The sequence below is a fragment of the Megachile rotundata genome, chromosome 1 (genome assembly GCF_050947335.1).
Source record: "Megachile rotundata isolate GNS110a chromosome 1, iyMegRotu1, whole genome shotgun sequence".
Taxonomy (NCBI): domain Eukaryota; kingdom Metazoa; phylum Arthropoda; class Insecta; order Hymenoptera; family Megachilidae; genus Megachile; species Megachile rotundata.
The window spans coordinates 11,861,991-11,882,177 of NC_134983.1; the positions used below are offsets into that span (position 1 = coordinate 11,861,991).

At 38.0% G+C, this 20,187-nt stretch overlaps 1 protein-coding gene and 1 long non-coding RNA gene across 3 annotated transcripts in view; one reads left to right on the forward strand and one right to left on the reverse strand.

Moving 5' to 3' along the window:
• Positions 1 to 2,789: 2,789 nt before the first annotated feature.
• vg (transcription factor vestigial) overlaps positions 2,790 to 20,187 on the forward strand; it is a 103,857-nt gene continuing 86,459 nt past the window's right edge. The window contains exon 1 of one of the 2 annotated variants that reach the window (XM_076530631.1): positions 2,790 to 4,208. In XM_076530631.1, the coding sequence (XP_076386746.1) occupies positions 4,011 to 4,208 (198 nt within the window). In that variant the 5' untranslated portion in view covers positions 2,790 to 4,010. The remainder of the gene's footprint in view (positions 4,209 to 20,187) is intronic. The other variant, XM_012280675.2, reaches the window with a different exon arrangement.
• LOC143264279 (uncharacterized) overlaps positions 14,764 to 20,187 on the reverse strand; it is a 121,283-nt gene continuing 115,859 nt past the window's right edge. Inside the window, exon 3 of the long non-coding RNA XR_013037891.1 lies at positions 14,764 to 16,717. This is a non-coding gene — a long non-coding RNA (uncharacterized LOC143264279). The remainder of the gene's footprint in view (positions 16,718 to 20,187) is intronic.

Genomic DNA, 20,187 nt, shown 5'->3' on the forward strand with positions numbered 1-20,187 from the left:
GCAAAAACTGATTCTGTATCTTTCATTAGCGAATTATTCAACCCGGTATCGAATAAAAACTCGTGTCGATCTTGTTTTAATTACATGTAACGAGGAAATTCGCATCTTATTACGTCGTGATCGAATGAAATAGCGTGACTCTCGGCTTTTCATGTTTTAAACAATTCTTCGGATAACTTGAAGCATACTGTTCGTTTAAGTTTGAAACTTCTTTCGTAGATTCCTTAAGGCTGTTTAATAAAAGATGCGACGTTCTCTGATTACTGAACTAAATCTTTAAGTTCGATGTAATTAATACATCGTATACAGGAGTTCTAAATATTGGAATAAATTATAGTTTGAAATTATGTAACAATTTAGAAATATTATGTTAAATGTTGAATTATATTTTCCATACAAGATTCAAAATTAACTTTAAGTAAATGAAGAAGGAAATTACTCTAAAACATTGTTTAAGTATGTACTATGTTAATATACACATTGTTAAAATATGGTAAATCAACAATTAACTAATGAATCAACAATTGACTGTCATATTAGACAAATAGAGCCAAGTCATTAGACTTGGCATCAAAGTCTTTATGTACCTCCAATAAAATTTTCTATAATCTGCACATTAAATACAATTATCAATAAACAGAAAAAAATAGAAAGAGCAACTATCAATAAATTTTCGTAACACCATCATAGTACGTATAACCAACAATTTTAAAAAAGAGTCATAATAAAGCGTGTTCGTGGTACAACCACTTACCCTCCACTAATCACGAATTATGATACCCAATCGAGCAATAATATTAATAATCCAACCCCTATGCTAAATTCATCCCTCGAACCAAAAATTGCACCAGTTATTACAACGTCCATTGCACGCAATCAACGAGTTTCACAGAGCACCTTTCGAAAGACTATTCAAAGGGCTAACTCCAAAAACGGTGTTCAAGATTCATCGTCCACTACCCCTGTCTGTCTGTCTCTCTCACGATCCACATTGTCTGGCGTTGATCCAGGGGTGCGCATCCCTCGGTTGAAGCGCGAGGAAGCATATTTCAGACGTCTCGTCTCATTCAGACCGAGTCGAAGGGGAATACGACCCCGTTTGGCAATATCACCGACGAATTTAATGCCCGGCTATTAGCAACGGGATCCATCCACCTCCTGCATTGTTCGAGTGGCCACGTGCAGGATGACTGCCTCGCGTGCTGGAGAAACGTTTGATCGTCGAGCCGGCTCGGTAAGATCGTTCATGGCGAGAGAACGGTGGAGAGAAAAAAAAGGAGGTTCCTGCGTCGTGTCACACTTGTCGAGGGTTATTGGATTTGGCCCGCGCCATGGGGAGTCCTTTGGGACCTGCTGGGTTACACAGGAGATTAGGCGCCGGCTACGATGCGATTCGCTACGGTCAAGTGTCCCGACACTGTTTGTCCCCATCGTTCTACTAGTAAACGATGCAATTTTACCATTAATCGTGATAGCTGAAAATTACCAAGCTCTTTAACCCCTTAATCTACAATTTTTTGGGAATTTGTGTTATCTAAAGCTATCTAATTATTAATACAAAGTTAAGGCAATTAAAATGTTAAACACGTTTTGCCTTCAGCGATCCTTGATTATGCAGATTATTAGAATTAAACCCAAAATTCAGTTGCTGTGAAAATACAAGTCTGATTTATCACATTTCAACTGTAGTGTCACGCACGTTATCGTAGGACAAGGGGTTAAATCTGATGCGCGCTGTTTTTGATGATTGAAGATCTGGTGGAAACAAATTTCACACTCAATTTTTCGTAGGAGAGTGAAACTTTCTTGAAGACAGCATCATTGATGTTAACATGTAATATTAGGTTCGGGCCGATAATTTTGTATATTAAAATAGTATTTAGATAGTAGTGTTCGTGATGGGTTTATCTGTGAATTGCAATGAACGAAGCACAATGAAATCAAGATAAAAATTTCGAACATTGAAATCAATTCAAAAGTTCATCTATTCGATCACGACAAACATGCTCTGGATTATTACGTGTTTGATTAGATGCGCCCTGCGACCACATATTTTGGTCGCGTGCCGATGGCGAGAAGAAAAAATGCCCAGTAATCGTTAGACCGTAGAAGTACCTTAGACTCATTCAATTTCTATGAATATCCCTCCTTGTCTTCTTTTACAATAATATCCCGTTTTCCTCGAGTTCCAACCCGTTTCATCTTCTTTAATTTAATATCTTATTTCAAAGATTTTCTAATCAAACCCTGAACCTCGAAGGCCAAAACAATAAGTCCATGTCTCCAGATTTCCGCGGCAGGCTCTCGTCGGAAAATTCGCAGGCCGTTCGTTTCTCCGCGGAGGCTGTGCTCGCCGCGGCAAATTAAGCTTCCCAAAACACCGCGAAACTGTTAATTAAGACTCATTATGCGCGCGGCGTCGGCTCAGTCGGAGCAGGCTTGGGGTTGCGAGCGTCGAAAGGGTGGCGAACCGAGCTGCCTACGCGAGCGGAGCGAGACGGAGCGACGACGGTAGGAGAAGAGAGGACAAGAAGCCGTAGGAGATGGGAAGAGAGAATGTAGTAGCTGGCCGATCAAGAAGCAGGAGAGGGAGAGCGGGTCTGCGATGATACCGAAAGAGGAGGAGGTAAGGAGAGCGAGAGGAGGGATGGTTTAACCCAAGTAGGAACTTCTTAATACCGGGACAGCAGTCGGGTTCATTGTGGGATCAATACAGAGACGACCGGGCGTAGGAGTGGCAAACGTTGCCTCATTGGACGTGCTGTTCCCGCACGGTGATTGGCCGGTGCTGGTACTACCAGGAGGCGTTTCCTTCGCAGTTAGCCCCTCTTTTGGGGTGAACGAAAGGGGCAGGTAGGCCCTGACCCTCGCGAGGAAGGAGAGAACACGCGGCAAGCGAAAAAGACGGAGCTGCGACGAGAGTGCAGTTGGAAAAAGACGGCGCACCGGTCTACGGTGAGGGTGACACGAGGCCGGGGGGTTCAGTCTGTGTTCGCCCATCAGAGACACATCACCAGCCACGATACGGTCCGGTTACGTCTCTCGCCGCGAGGGTAGCTCCCTGTTAACCAGGTGTACTACGCCACGACGTCCTGCTTATGGACAAACCGAGCCCTTGAACTTGACAGTGTCCCGCATGCTTTTGGACATTCGGTTCGTTTCGTACTTCGACTTCGTCTTCGATCAGCATCCGCGTTAGTGACGATCGGATGACTTGAGTGGAGAACCAGGATTTCGGTGCGCGACCAGTGTCTGAACTTGTGATCTACGTCTGGGCCGTTTGCGGTTCATCGAGTTTACCGTTCGATCGAAATTCGTAGTAATCATCCAGAAATAATTTGAAGAAGTCAAAAGGATTCGAGCATTCGAGCCGTGTGATGTTACGAACGTCGAATCAGAAGGACGCCAAGAGAAACAAGAAGCGAGTGTGACCTTGCCAACACGTGCTCCAAACGTACAATAAAAACTTCATCTCTTCCGGTTGGAGCAGTGGTTCGAGTTGTCGGTTCCTAACCCGGACCTAACATAAGTCAGTGTAAAGGTGACCCGGCGTGAATCGGGAGCATCGTTCTTGCGATCGCAGTGACCGTTAAGTGTGTTCGAAAACCAGTCGTGAACGCGTGTTTACATCGTCTCCTTTCGTACGAGAAAGTGTCGGTTCTTGCAACTTGTAAAACCGTCGGTTCGAGTTAACATGCAGATCTTTTGAAAGATCTCCGATACTCGATCGACCGAACGAATTTGGACGATTCGGAGGCAACTCGGAGGTGACTCGTCGATGAACGGTGCATCGTGAAGATGCGTGCCTGACGCTGATCCTCTCGAACTCGTCGCGTGCTCGATATCCAAGTGAACCATCGTCGAACGATCGACAAAGGTGCGAGTCGTGAAGAAGACAGAGTAGGCGAGTGGACAGAGTGGAAATAAAAGGTAGTGTACGAACGGGTGGTGCGACGTTCGGGTACGCAAGTCGGCAGGCCGGCTCTGGGGTGCCGGGCCCGGGCGGGGTGATGAGCTGTTCCGAGGTGATGTATCAATATTATCCTTACCTCTACCAGAGGCCACCGCCGCCGCCGCACCCGACCCACCCTCATGCGGCCCCGCACACCCATCCCCACGCAAATCCGCATGCGGCCCACCACAGTCCTGCCAGGCCGGCGCCTTTTCAATCCTTCTCAGCGGCCACGGCGACGCATCAGTACGACAGGGTGAGTGAACAAATCTCTTTTCTTTCTTCCTTCGTTTCGCTCAGAAAGTTTCTTGCCAGAACATCCTGAAGGATTCGTTCTCATCAGCGTGACAATGTTGTCATTGACCCTTTCATTGCACCGTTTTTTCAATTGGCACGACACGAGGTGGTGAAAGTAGTGTAAGTCAAGTTTTACAAAACGTTTGTGTACCGAAAAGAATGTGTAGAGTATCTTTAGTTTCATCTTTAACGCTCATTGATCGCATGATTCAATTAACAGTTGTGGCCGCTACGGTCAGTGTGATTAGACCGGAAGGTGCTGTTGTAGTTGTAGATTAATCAGACCCAGTCTTATGTCCAAGTCTGGACAAGCATGTATTGTACTCCCGCCATAAAGTGAGCTCTAGAAATAGAACAAGTCTAGGAAAGCAAATTTTGCTTTATTTTCTTATCTGACTAGTATGAATGATCGCAGTAATTGTTCTTTTGTGCTGGAAGTATTGTGTAAAGCGAGGAATAATTTTTTGTGTTGACCAATCGTTGTCTATTTTTTTTTGGTAGCTTGTCAGGACTCATTTTATAGCGGGCGTAGGTATACATGCATATTTATTGAAGAAAGTAGTGCAATCTGTGACACTATTGAAAGACCGACACAAATCATATATTGTACAACATATAGAATTAACATGAGATGTGAACGAAATGTGTCAGTTTGATAAAACACTTGGTGTCTTAATCAGATGACTTACACTATTACAACTTTTACAGCCTCATATGTGAAATATTTGAAAGTAAAAAGCTGCATTCTTTTAACACTTAGTAAAAGATTATATAAAAGGTAATAGTATATGTATTTGAAGATTGTAATATTTATCCAAAGTAATAGATGAAGGTCTGTCATTTATGTTTCAAGAATTATACTATCTTGAGTCTGTCTTTTGTGTTTTTACACGTTACTACTTTTCTATCAACAATTTTTATCAAGAATTTTTAAACGTGAGACAAGTACTCACGATTAAATAAAAATTATTTACGTTAATATATATTTCTAACATTGCTTATACGTAACATGTAGTAAAATATTTTTCTTCAACCAAGTTCCTTTTCTTTTGGTATTCGTTTAAAATTTAGGAGGTGTAAATAAATTACAGTTCAAAAATTGATTCAGTAACTTTTCTATTTTTCTTCATTGATTTCATAGAATGACAAAATATATAGTAAAATTGTTTGACTCTTAATGGGTTAATGTAGAATGCATGATTTCTGACCTCCGACGGCATTCTTCCCGATGCTGTGCAAGAAACTTTCCTTATGATAACAAGTTTAAAACAGGTTTTTGAACATCATGTAACTGGTGAGGTCCAAGTCTTGTTTGCTTGTTATTCATTAAGTCTTCATAAGTAATAACTGTGAAGCTATAATTTAAAAATCAACTAATATTAGGCCCTAACATTGAGCTACGTTCGTTACACTTCTAATTATCCTTGCAGCAGAAAATGTTAAGAACCTTCCACTATACGATTAGAAACTGATTACAGTAATTTACATGTTTTTAAAATCGTTAGCAACTAAAAGGAACAAACTTTCAAACGTTTTAAACCGAAAAGTTATAGTTATAGCAATTTTGCGAGAATACGTGTCTTGCTATCATAGATATTTAGTGAAAACCGTATAATTTAATAAGGGATACTAATTAATGACCTCACGAATTTTAATAACTTTCGTTCAACAAAAAATACGAAGTCGTTAGATTGTATCGTACTTTATAGATACTACGTTTTACTGCTTTTGAGGGCATCGTTGAAATCCCCATAAAATCTCTAATAAGGCATAAAATCTGTAAACTACCCAGTCTATATAATCATTACAATATATTAGGTTGGCAACTAAAATCGCTATCTTAACATTTTTACTTGGGTAGAATTATTTATAAAAATTTAACTAACATTTTAGGTCGAAATATGTACTATTACTGTTTATAATTCTTCCCTATATTTATGGCAATTTTTTAATTCCTTTACGTTAAAATTCAAGTACAATTTCTAGTTTTATTTAAAAAAAAATTCTCTTTAGTTCTTTTCTCTTTACTTCCCCTTAGTTCTTTAAATTTTTAAATTCTTTATTGGTAATATTCAAAAGAATATAATGAAATTAGGACGATACAAATGTAGTGAAAGAACACTTGTTCAAAAGTTATGTATGCAGATAATAGCGAGTACTAAAAAATTAAAGAGAAACATTAATTTCTTTCTAGCCTCAATATACTCCAATTATTTACGAATTTTATTAAAAAATAAAAAGAAACTAATCATTGGTTTGTAGAACCATACTTCAAATACTTAAGGATCGCAAATTTCTCGAATATAAAAAAAATGGCAACGTAATCGAGGTGAGAGCATCTTTTCGAGGATTGGACGACGCGAATTTAGACGTCAATGGGTCGTCAGGACCCGGTTCCTGACACATTATTCATAACCATACGTGCTGTCATACTGGACGTGTATCGCGCGGCTTGTCTCGTCTGAAGATTACAAGCTGGTCGCGTTTGAGCACGACCCGCCTCTAAAAAGAACCACGACAGCCACCGTGTCGACTGCCTGGTTCAGATTTGAAATTCGTTGCTCGAAAGCAATGAGACTCACGAATTGTGTAACTTTCACAATATTTATTTTCATCGTCTTGCTCTTTCATTACGTCTCTTTTCAACACTTACATTTCTATAAATAATACACTTGTACAAAGAATCTCGTAAATATTCGCACACACTACCGACAAAATACAAATAACTTTTTCTGAATATTTGACACGCGATTTGCTAATTCGAATAGATTAATTTGAGCTATTTAAATTCCGTCGTCGACTTTGTAGATAATCTGTGTGCCGCCATATTGTTTAAAAGTAGCGCTCGGTTCGAACGGTTTTACGAAACACCCTGTGTTTCGCGGCATATGTAATAAATGATATATTTAACTTAAAATATGGCTGTAGTAGAAATTTCTTTGGAACATTTGTAACATTGAGTCAAATATTAACTATGCGTTGACGGCGCACAAGTCTTTCAACGTGGACCGAACACGTCATGACGGTATTTCTATTAAAACACAACATAGTGGCGAATGCGAGGTACGCAGAAAATAATTCAAGATCTACGGATATTTATAATCACGATTCTGAAATGTTTGCCAGCCAAATAAATCATAAAGAATTACTACTTATTTCGAATAAAATATTTTATCTCTCTGTTTACTCCAGATTCCGTAAATTATTTTAGTGAACGTTACTTGCCCGGAAACAAGGAAAGAATAATAATAAATATGCAATTGCGTAAGTTAGGTACTTGAGTTTTCTTTTCAGGTTCATTTTGACGGATTAAAGTCAGGATGTTAGCAAATGATTCACGAATCTTCGACTTCTCTAAACGCACTTCAGAGAAATCTTTTTCACGGAAAGTTTCGCATCACCTGACCACCCCATGGATTACCTGTCCGTTCGAGCGACTTGTGCGAACGGGACAAACTAGTTCCTCCAGTTTCGAAACAAACTCCGCTAATTCGAGTCCAGTACGACGTGTGTATAGCGTTTCAAATATCGGGACAAATGCTCGTTAGGTGTCATAATCTGAGCTGGGACTTGTTCAACGAGATTTCCCGATATTCGCCCCTCATTCCGACATGGAAACGATGTTAACGAAATTAATTCAATTCACTGCTAAATGGTCACTTACAGGTTAATAAAATGATCATCAAGTTTAAAAATATATTTTGTTTTTAAGTAAGGAAAAGGAAGAAGTCTATGAGTTATTCTGATGTTACAACAAAGTAGCAATTGAAAGTTCAAATGAAAGATATGATACTTTTAGTAATTCCTGTTACATTTTCACCATCACTTCAATATGTTAGCTTCGTAATTTACTACCTTCATTTCATTATAGTTGCACCTGTCTATAATTTTCTCCTGTTTCTGTAACTTCAGTGTGAAAGTATTTGAGAAAATATATGTATCTGAATTTTGACGGAGTCTGAAGTGTTCATAACAGCAAACCTTCTGAAGAATGAGAACATGAATTTATTCCGAGGTTAAAGAGCACCGCCTCAGATTTCTTCTCTCTCGTCGGTCATCGTCCAGCAGAATTTCTCGTCCCATTACAATAACGTGTTTACAAACAATCCAAGGGAGGATCTGAGGTGTTTCACTTGACGCACGCTCCCTGAATTCCCGCTTTCAGCCGGCCGTCCTTAAATAGTTTTGGCAGACAAGGGACCGAACGTGAGTTTCTGCGAGTTTCATTCCTGGGATCCTCTCCCTGCATCATTTTAATATGTCTGCTGGGAGGTCAGCCGTGCTCCTTGCCCTCCCATGAACTTACCCGTACACCATGGGGTGTTGGATACCGTTTTTCTCGTTATTCGTGTCCATTTTTTTACGCTTTGCTTCTTCCTTGCCGTGTTTTTACTCTACGTGTTTAGTCTGAGACTGAAGGTTACTCGATTTACAAGCCATTCTCTTCGTTCAAAACAACTTTTACACAGAGAACTTTATTTGCTAAAAATAATTTTGATATTTCATGAAAACAATCTCTTAATATTTCATAAAAATTGTTTCATTTGTGTACTTGAAATCTTTGATCATTTCAAGTATTCGAAGATGTTGGTTCATTAGACTTGTAATTTATTCATAAATGTTACAATACTTAAATTTTATAAATGTAGTCTATTGCAACTATTTAAAAAGCTGGAATAATTAAATCATATTGCCACTGAACTGATAATAATGAAAAAACTCAAAAATTTAACGATTAATTTCTCCAGATTAATTATTCTCTCTGATTTGAGGTTCAATGTGTTTTAAGACGTATACACTTCCATTGTACCGATCACGTTCAATTACTTTATTTTACCGCATGTTCCCTTTCAATATCACAGTGAATGAAATACGGACTGAAACTCTGTGTATCCATTTCTATCACTCTATATATGTACCCAGTAAATCGCTGCGGCGATAAAAGGAAACATGACGAACGTTATCACTTGCGGAAACGCGATTTGCATCTCGCGAAGTTTTGAACCGATACGGTGACACGAGGATATATAATAAGCAATGGTCGGTATTACTTAGCCGACATTGAGAGGAATGTCGGGACGACGATGAGCTATCACGTCGCTTACCTACTTAAACTGTTTATCATGCGGTAAATTATACGAGCCGAGAATATGCTAATGAGAGGGCCGGAGATCTAACTGCATCTAAACGACGTAGATCGCTGATACGGTGAGGACTAGTGAAGAGAAATTTCTGAACGTAGCCGGGACACCGACAGTAGTTGGTCGTCCACCAGAAAGAAGGCGCACCGCGTCTCGACGACCGAGAGCACAAATCACTTTCGGTACGTCGTTGGCGCGCGCGTGAGAAAACACCCCGCATGGATCAACATTTTTAAACCGGCCATTATCCCTGTTGTTACTGACGCCGGCTATATTTGTCCCTTATAAAATAGGCTTTGACTGCTGATATGACTATATTCGTCCTCCGTGAAACGACCTTTGATATTGATTATAGTCTTTGAAAGATGATCTCCGAATGGTAGTTCTATTACTTCTGCTATCAAACAACTGTGCACAGGTTAACTTTGTTTCAGTATTTTATAAGTTAGGATCCTATTTTATGCATAATATATGTTAACAAAATTCAGGAATTTTTATACAATTTTTGCATAGTGAATTAATGCCCATTATTAATGCAGCATGTGCTCTGACTATAATTACATAACATGATAAGATCGGTGGACATTAATGCTGATTCATTTGTCATCGACTCGTAGAGATTTATATTGATTACGAGTGATTACCATGAATATTGATATTAATTATCTTCTGTGGGACATCCTCTGAGTACTGATACTGACTATAATTATCTTTGAAGAACTTGCAGTTTAATGCTGATTATAGTTGTTGTTCATTAAACGACTTCTGGATACTGATATCAATTACGAGTGAATTCTAATCACGATTATTTCTTGTTAGATAACTTGTAGATATCGATTATAACTCATTATATCAATCTGGTATTATGCAATCGACTATGTAAATTATAATTGAACTCCAAACAGAAGCGTATCAAAAATTCGAGTAAAATCACAGTTAAAGTACGAATGTGTAAGATTCGTCAAAATAGTACAATGGGTAAAACATGACTGACAGAATCACGCATGGAAGCAAAGTCTCGCCAGCGAAATCTCGGTCAGAAGTACACGAACGTATAAAAGTCGGTGAAGATCGCGTTCAAAGTGAGATGACCGCGCAATCAGAAAGAAGTTGACCGCGGTGCGTGGCAATAAAGCACGCATACACGCAGCTTCGTAGCGGCGTGAGAAAACGGCTCGGGCATTTTTAACGCGCTGGTGTAACCGTCGGGGCGTATAGAGTCTGTGCACGCAGACGGGGAAAGGTGGTCGCGGCAGGAAGGAAGAGAAAAACGAGGAAGGACAGAGGTTGAGGAGGGAGAAACGCGCGCGTATATTAGCCACAGCACGGCGAAAAACGCGAGGCTATTAATTCAGAGCCGGTGGACACCGGTCAGCGCCGGCAAAGGAACAAAATGAGCGCCCTTGGGTCAGGCCCTAAATAAAAGGAAGGAAGGAACGTTTAAATAAAAGTAAACTCGTGTCGCTGTGGCCCGTCCGGCGCGTCTTCAACTTCCCGGCCGAAAACGAGGGACTTTCGGGAAGAAAAGTTGCCCCGGGACTGAAGATCGCACAGCCCTCACTCCCTCGCGAAACCTGTCTCCAGCATCGAGATCGACCTTGCGCCGCGCGCGATTGCGAGCTTTAACGCTCGCTCCTGTTATCTCACGATCGCTAGAAACCGCCGACTCAGGTGAGAACGAAGACGCATTTTTTTTACGGATCTCTTTACCGTTTAACCCTCGCAGGACTCTGACTGGGTCTGTTTAGACCCGTGTTTGTAAATCCTTCGTCGGACTCTTCAGCTTGTGAGAGATCAAATTCGACGTGCAAAGTTAAGTACAAGTGGATCATTTCTTTGCGAATGGAAAGATAAATGCAATTAATGAAATTGTAATGTCAAAAATAAATATGAAAATAATCAAAGATATGTTAACTTCTTTACAAAGAGAAAAGAGAATAAATATGAAAATGAATGAAATTGAGGTGACAAGAATAAATATGAAAATAATCAAAGACATCCTTTGATAAAATATTAGTGAGTTTGGATAGTAAGCAAGTTTCTAAGGGTGATCTTATAACATAAACAATTTTCTTCATTTCTCGATTGAAGACAGATAAAGTAGGATAATATTCTCAGTATCATGATTAGGCGAAAATTCAAATATATTTATAAAATATAATTATGAGACTGTGAGGTGACACATAAAATTGAAATTACACAACGCGGTGAAGTGAATTTTATTTTGAACAACCAGAAATCGAATAGAAGTCAACGATCTACGTGATCGTCGAGATTTTCTACTATAAAATCAAAATGACAAGATGGTAATGATAGTCAGAGTCGTAGAGTTTTCTGTCTAACAAGCGGTTTAAAGGTCGGACGTGTCGTTCGTAAATTTAATACGAAGCTTTAAAATTAAAATGGCTGCTTATTATTGCGAGTTTAATGTAACTATTAACTAGAAAAAAAATCATGAAGCTATATAATTGATAGTAAAAATAAAATTCAACGCTTAGAGAGTAGTTTGCGGGTAATAAACGTTTCGAGCGTATTTGTTGCTGTATATTTGAAGTTTGAAACATAATTTTTTAAAATAGAAATATGCTTAAATTACTCGATATCTTCGTTATATAATATGTTGATTATCAAAATCATTGCACAGGATTGCTTAACTAAATAATTAATTAATGCAAATACAACCATGGCTGTAATAATCACAGGATAGATATCACTCGCTTGTTCTCACTGCACCAATCTAAATTCGATCTTTCGACGCTTTGAGAAACCACTATAACACATATCACCACAAAAGTACTAAACGCTTCGATAACAGAATTGCACTCAGTTTCAGGTGCTTTCTCCAACACGTTATTCACTGATAATGTTAATTCAAATGATTTTATTTCAATATCTCTTATCTAGCAAATTAGTTTCCTGTCAGCAAGTTATACCTAGTATCTATTACAAGTTTCTTATATTCACAAATTGTGTTTGGAAATTATATTTCATAGCAGCTTATAATATAATTAATTAAAAATAGTCGTTCTTTCAAGAAAGACGATATCAATGAGTAAAAATAATTGCAAGCAAAATATTCTATGTAATGTAAAATTTATAATTTATTCTATATAATCTAAAATTTATGTAATGTAAATCAGCGATTATAGTTAACAGAAATGTATATTTTCAAATATGAGAATTGAATTTACATAAAGGGGTTTAAAACAGAATACGCCCTGTACGATACAAATGACAAACAGGTGTGCAATAAGATAAAAGCTACAAATCGTGTCACGACAATTTTTCATCGTAGCCTTAATCAATTAATTTCTGATGAGGTTAATCCGCGTCGCGACTTCTCCCGCGATTTACCAGCGAATCAGTAGCGACACGCGATTAAATGCCATCCACGGCCACGTGATTTTTCACGCGCGTCCGCCGCGCCGTTTAAACTGCCACGAATGAAATACGACGGACGGAAGCCCGTCGATAGATCATCGTGGTAATGGCGGACCTCCTTCGCGTAATTCGATCTTAATCATTTTTATCGCGTTATGGGACACCCGCGCCTTCGCCCCGAGGGAGCATCGGGGACCAGCTTCGCCGCTCAGGTGGTTGCCCGTTTAACGCTTAGCCGTTTGTTATCTTGCGATCGCCAGCGACGAGAACGCTAAATGCCGATAACAGCGGGGCACCCGTGGCTCGCTCGCCTCTCGAAACACCAGGATTCGCATGTAAAACAACCGATCCAAGACGTAATATTTGTTCGAAGGACTCCTTAATCCTTCCAACTGCGTTTATACACCGACATTGATTTACCGTTTTACGGTTACCGGCGTAAAGGTTAGACAGATAGGTTAAGGGTCGTCAAATCCATTCGAGCATTAGATCTGTTAGACTTTCTGGATTTTGCGGAGTATTTAATAAAATTGAAATTGTGGAGGTTAGGTTCTTTGGAGATCACAAACTATCAAGAAGATCAAATAACCCTTTTACAAGTTTTTAACTTATAAAATTTATTAAGATAATTTCTTTAGAATCTTTGTTAATTTTCATGAAGATATAGAATTAAAGTGTATATTAATTTATGTTTTATCACTTGTTTATTTATTTTTCAATTTCACTTTTAATTTGAGAGGAAGTGTGTAATGCACGTCGGTAGATTTAGTGTTAAAGATTTTGGTTAGGTTAGGTTAGGTTGGGTTGATAATTTTGTATCTTGTATTATTACTAACTAATAAGTGTATCTATGTCTAAGTTGGCACTAAACAATGCACATCGTGTTGGCTCGTGCGCCAACTTCCCAAAGACGCACAGTACGATACAACCTTAAAATTACTATAAATAAATAAAAATTCTTGTCTCATATCTCTAAAATTTGCGAAGATCCTTAGAATTCGTAATATACGATTTCAAAGTAGAGATCAAAGTAGTCTTTGAACTTTAAATCTAGCGATCCTAACGAGGATACCAGTTCATATAAAAGTTTGGTTATGTATCGTTCGCGCAATAAAGTCATAAAAGAAACACTCGGAGATTCAACAGCTCGTTCAGAAGGATCGTCCTTCGGGCCTGGATGTTTATTGGCGTTTCACGTGGGCGTTTCGCATATAAATTCCTGCGTGTGGAAGGGCCGGCAAGAAATTAGTCAAGAAATCGAGAAGGAGGTTCGTTAGGTTCGAGAGACGCGAGAGTTCGTACGAAGAGAGAAGACAGGTGCAGGCTACTTGAAACTTGACAAGAACTTAGCTATCCTTCATTAGCACTCTCATTACGGCCTCCTCGTTTCTTCTGCTTCCTTACGTTTCATAGATTCGCGGATTTCTTCGTGAAACTATATCCATAAATTGAAGGAAAGTAATGGGAAATAACTATGTGTTGGTGTATGTTTGAATCTTTATTATTTTATTTACGAAAGGTTGATACTGTAAATATGAAGAAAAATGTACAAACATGTAGACTTCATTATACATATTTGAGAATGTGAATATTGAAATCGATTAGAAGGCAATAAATGTCACTGACTGCGTGAGATGATCTTAATATAAATAGTCGTGATTGGTAGTCATGTGAATAGTTCTCTAATTAGCTTGATGCACATATAGGTTAAAGTTCATTTATAAATCTTGGGTTGACTTAAATTTATTGCAATACGCAAGTCGTGTTTTATAATCATTGTTATTTAAGAAATGTTATAGTTATCGATGTAACATTATTAACCCTGCTGAAATCGATGTTATAAATTCTTGTTATAATTGTTAACTTGTCCGATATTTCTATAGAAATCGAAGTTTTGTAAGATATATTAATATTGGAAATTATGTAATAATTTGATGTGTGTATAATAAATAATAAAACAAAGAACATAGTGAACTTAAATATTACACAGTGGTCTTAACTATAATTTATTTATTCATGTTGCCTCTAAGAAGCACACATGTGCATTCTGTACCAAAAATAAAGCAAACGTATCATGTTAGTAGATACAATATTAATAAGAGCATACATGGAAGGAAACACTATTTGACATTAATCTCAGTCATCCTAAAAACACACAAGGAGTCGTAAGTTTCGGCATTTCGAAGACCATCGCATTACTTCCTGTTCTGCCACGCATTCATTAATCACCTAAAGACCGTAAGAACCAGCAACGGGTATTTTTAGAAAAATTCCCCTCGTACGAAATTCGATGAAGAATCAGACAAGCAAAACTGTGAAACAGGAGTTCTCCATATAATTAGATACCTCGAAACTGCTGTGAATTGTGTGCACACAAGGTAGCTTGCGCGGTCAGTAATTAATTATCGGATGATAGTTCATTGTTAGAGAACTGTTGGCACAGTTTCGCTTCGAAATGGACGTTGATTCAAAATCGAGCAAAGGAACTGTGAAGACGTACCTCTCTGTTTTCAATGATTCTTTTGAGAAAATGTTGAAAATCGATGAAAATTCTTGTTTCTTTTGCACAAATTCGTTGAGGGAGAAATAATTAAGAAGGCTGAACACCATTTCTCATTGAAATTTGTATCAAGAAATTTAATTTGTGAAAAATTTTGCAACTTCAACTAAAAGATATAAGATAAGAATATATGCATTTTTGCATGACTAAAGTGTAAACTAATATTAATTATAACAAACGAATAGTGCAGTAAATAAACGTTAACTGTTCGTTTATTCAATATAATACTGATCAATTGAAGTTACATATTTCGAATAGCGCAGAACCTCACGTGTTGCGATGTTGACATATCCGATGACTAATGATGGCCGTCTCATGTGAAATGCCAAACCTTTCTATTAACTAATTTATTCATACGCACTCACTGTATTTCATAACACATATGTTAAAATATAAAAAGTAATATTATGCTGCTCATTGCATAAAATACTTCTTAGGAACTATCTAGTATTATACCAAATTTCGCCCTTATATGGACAACCAAACAAAAGAAAATAGCAGTTGTATTATTTAACATATAAAATATTAGCCTTATGTTACGTTATAAAAATTGTCGAGGTGGTTTTATAGAAACATGCTTCTCATCAACATAATAAATGTGTATTGTCTTACTGTTTTAAAATAATTATACATTATACATCGGTTGAATACGCGAGTAATCCATTGTCATAAGCTACAAACCTCCGACAAATTAAGAAAAATGCTTAAATCTCTTAAATTAAGAAAAAGTAGCGATAAAGAAACCGATGTTGACCTGCAGGGGTTCGATCTCCCGCGCCAACTCATGGTTTGCCATCGGTAGCTGCTTCATTGAAATATCCCCAAGAACGACAAACGAGTCGAACCTTGATTCAGTAATACGAGTGGTTTAAAACGAAATCGGGAGTTATCGAATTGCAATGGTTCCGATAGTAAAGGAAGCTACCAAGGGGAACTGGTGTTTCTCGTCAGGACGTGTACCGTGGTCGGATGATCAGGATCGAAGCGAGGAGTGGGGCCGTAAAAGCGCATTTTTCTCGGGTATCTGGCCGATTAATGAACCGATGTCGTCGCGAGGACCACCCCGAAGGGAACACGTACGGTACGTGCAGTCCTCGCGATAGACAGAGCAGAGGAGGCATCGGTCCAGACTATAATACCTAAACTATAAGCAGCTCCCGTCCGTCCTTCTAGCAGCAGGTCTCAAACGAACCGCGCCTTTACCTGACCAAGTTTTACGATCGTCGCGCCGAGGTGGCGATGTGTCCTCCCGTTATCGTCCGGGCGGGATCTGGCCGGGCTAAAGCAGCCTTTTGCCACGGTCCTTTTTATTATTTCTCTTTCCTACCGCCCAGTCTTGTTGCTCCCGTTGTCGCTTCTTCTTCTTCTTCTTCGACGAGGAACAGTCTGTGGGAAACAGAGACCTATAGCTAGGCGACGATCTCGTTTGCCAATTTAATCGATAGGAGCAGTGATGGACCGGAGGAACGGCGCTGATCGCGGTTGTTGGGACTTCGACATTTTTGAGATCTTAAATTATTAAGATTTTAAATCTTCGGACTTTCGTGTTAAATTTCCAAATTTGTACCATGATCCACAAAGTCTATCCAGAGTCCACAAATTGTATATCTATCTTCAAAAGTAAATCTTCCACAATTTATTGAACGTATTAGATAAAATTAAAAATTTGGTCATCTGAACAAAGCCTGAGTTTTGGTATAAAATTTTGACGTTTACTATTTTTCGGAGGTTGCACCAAGAACACGTAGGTTCTCTTTTATTGTACCCTTGACTTTTCTTGATTGTCGGATAAATCGTTGCGTTGAACGGATGGATACGCGCGGAGAACACACGTACTTTAATGTACCGCTGAGTTTCGGTTTTATTTATAACACCGTTTCTTTTGCCGTTTCTCTTTCCCATCTTTCCCCGTCTTTTCTCTCAAAAAACGAAAGATGCTGCGACGTAGCTAAGTTAACGCGAAAAATTTTCAACAAGTTCGTTTTTATTAGAATTGTTATTCGCTTCACGAATTTCGACACCCTTAATCGAAAGAGAAGATTCATTTAATTACACAGTAAATCATTTTTTATTGCGGACAATGTTTGTGAAATTATAGGTGATATAAGTCAGAATTTCGTATAATTATGTTTTTAATTGAATCGAATGCTAATTAACCATTAACTTTTAATTAAGAATTAAACGTTCTTTAAGTGACAATTAAATCGAAGTTGTTAATTGAATGATTCGCTAATTGAAAATTAGAGTTTAATGAGTAATTAAATTCTTTTATTTGCGAATTAAACTGCAGTTGTTAATTGAATGATTGTCTAGAAGAAGAGTAAAGTTTCATTTTTATATGAACCTTGCTGTATCAAAAATTGAAAACCAATTTTAGACATTAATGGAACTTTCAGTCGTTTGTTACAACCTTCTTAATTAAGAATATAAATGTAATTTTTAATTTGACTTTGTCGAATAAAAACTCAGAATTTATTTTTTCATTGAATTTCTTAGAAACAACGAGTAATTTTTGCTGTTAATTAGAAACTCCCGAATTGTTGATAACAATTTAATTTTTGTTCAAGATCTTAATAATTATAATTTACTAATTATAATCTAGTTTCAAATAGTAATTATAATTTAGTTTCATGAAAGATTACGTTACTAAATTTTGACGAACAATAGTGTTTATCTATCATCTTACAGTGAAGGATTAACGTTAACTTTTATTGGCGTGAAAGTTTTTTAATTTACCTGAAAAATTTGAAACTCTCACTGATCATCTAACTCGCGGTACCCGAAAAGGTTAAGTAACACTCATCAAACAACTTTTACCATTCGTTCGACTGGTGTTCCCGACATTCTTGTCGTTCCCGTGTGTCGAACACCAGGAAAAAGCATTCGCAAACGTGCTTAAGCACGAGGACCAATTCGTTTGCTAAATCATAGAAGGGAAAAAACTCATCAAATTTTATATCTCTTATTTATATATATTCAAATTTCTAAATTTTTAAATTTCCAAGTCTTAAAACTGGTAGACTTCTAACTTCTCAAATCCCAATTATTTCTAAATTACCATATTTCTAAATTTTCAAGTTTGAAAATTTCTACATTCCGAAATTTGGAAATTTTTCAAATTACTCAAATATTTAAATTTCCAAGTTTTAGAATTGGCAGTACAACTGCAAATTCATAAATCCTCAAATCGGCAAAATTCTCATATCACCCTCAAACTTCCCTACCCTCAAAAGTCCCTAAAACGAAAGTGGTCCTATTTTTTCATATTTTCTCCAGAGAAGTCAAACTCGCCGTCCAAGCGTTCGAAGCGGCGAAAAGCATGGTGGCTAGAAAGCGCATGGCCACGTACACACGCGACGTTTAGGGTATAAATTATAACGGCAGCCAAGGTTTTTGCCGCGTCACATGTTCGGCCCTTTTTCCGCCGGGTTTCCTAGCTTCCTACATAAATTAAACGAGGAGAAGCGTTTCCCCCCGCGACGGAGGAGGTCTTTAAAAGCTTGCTCTCTCTCACGGTAGGGTGTAGAACCGAGGAAGAGGGTTGCACGTAAAAATATAGCGCGCATGCGTTCACGTGCTCGTCGATATTACACCCGGCTACAGCATGTGTGCGCGGCTGTGCCACAAAGCGGACAGAGAGCGTAATTACGCTTAATATGCAGGTATTGCCTTCCGCGCGACGAGAAAAGTTCCTTAATGAATTCGCGGTAATGGCCACGCTGAAATTTCATAGTTGCCGCGCGCCATCGCACCGAATGTCCCTCTTCTTTTAGCCGACCTCCTAGACACCACACGCGAGCACACTTGTAGCCGCGAAGAGACCAACGATTATTGCCAGATCGTGAGATCCTGCAGGGATAGCTTCTCGTTCTTTGCTGGACTAACAGTGGATCTTGTTAATACTTTCGTTTGGTAGAGCGTTTCGGTACCATTCTAAAGTATGGATGAACCTTCGAACTCATAGCATATCTGATTGATAATTGTATTTTTTGTCGATCACCTAATATATTGTTACGTTCTGAGGAATTTTTATATGTAGCGGTGTGAACCCATATAGTTGGTGATAACCCAGGTGTTTAGAAGAGCTTCAGTTACTTTGGGTTGACCGCATGCGCCAACTTGTGGATTGACATTTGTGTATGTAATTTCGAAACCTTATTTTGTTTAATATGTTTTGTTACTGTCTATGTATTATTATATTAGTCTGGTTATTGTTGAGAATGTTTCTGATATATGCATACCTAACACTATATGGGATATGAATAAGTATATGCTGAAATATCATATATTACATCAACGATATTAAAAAGGAAAACAGACGATATAATGCTTTGAAAGTTAACAAGTTTACAGATCAGAAAATTTGTAATTTGTGAATTTGTTAGTTACACAAATGATGGAAACAGTTTATCCGGTCGAGCAAACTTGAAATGTGAAACGTGTCGCTTAGCTCTCCTTGCCTTCTCGTTTTTTCTTTAAGTTTGGTTAGAGTGATTCACGTATGACTTTTTCTTCGTCTTACGATTCTATTGAAAGACCGAATAATTGAGTCATGAAGCATAGTTTTATTTAGATTAGCCAGCAATTAGCAAGCGACTTTATTGGTTTTACGTATTTTTATCCGTGAGTAATTCTTGATTAAATACGACTACGTTGATTTTGCTCGATATTTTTAACGTCGAAGAATTTCATTGTTGCATATACAAACATCTGTAAATTCGTAACCTTACAAATGTTTAATCTATTAAATTCTTAAATAGCAAATTGAATGACTTAAAATTTTTTCACATTACTTTTATAATAATTTTTACAATACTCCCTGTTATAATTAATAAAAGCAGTGCTTGATTTTTGGA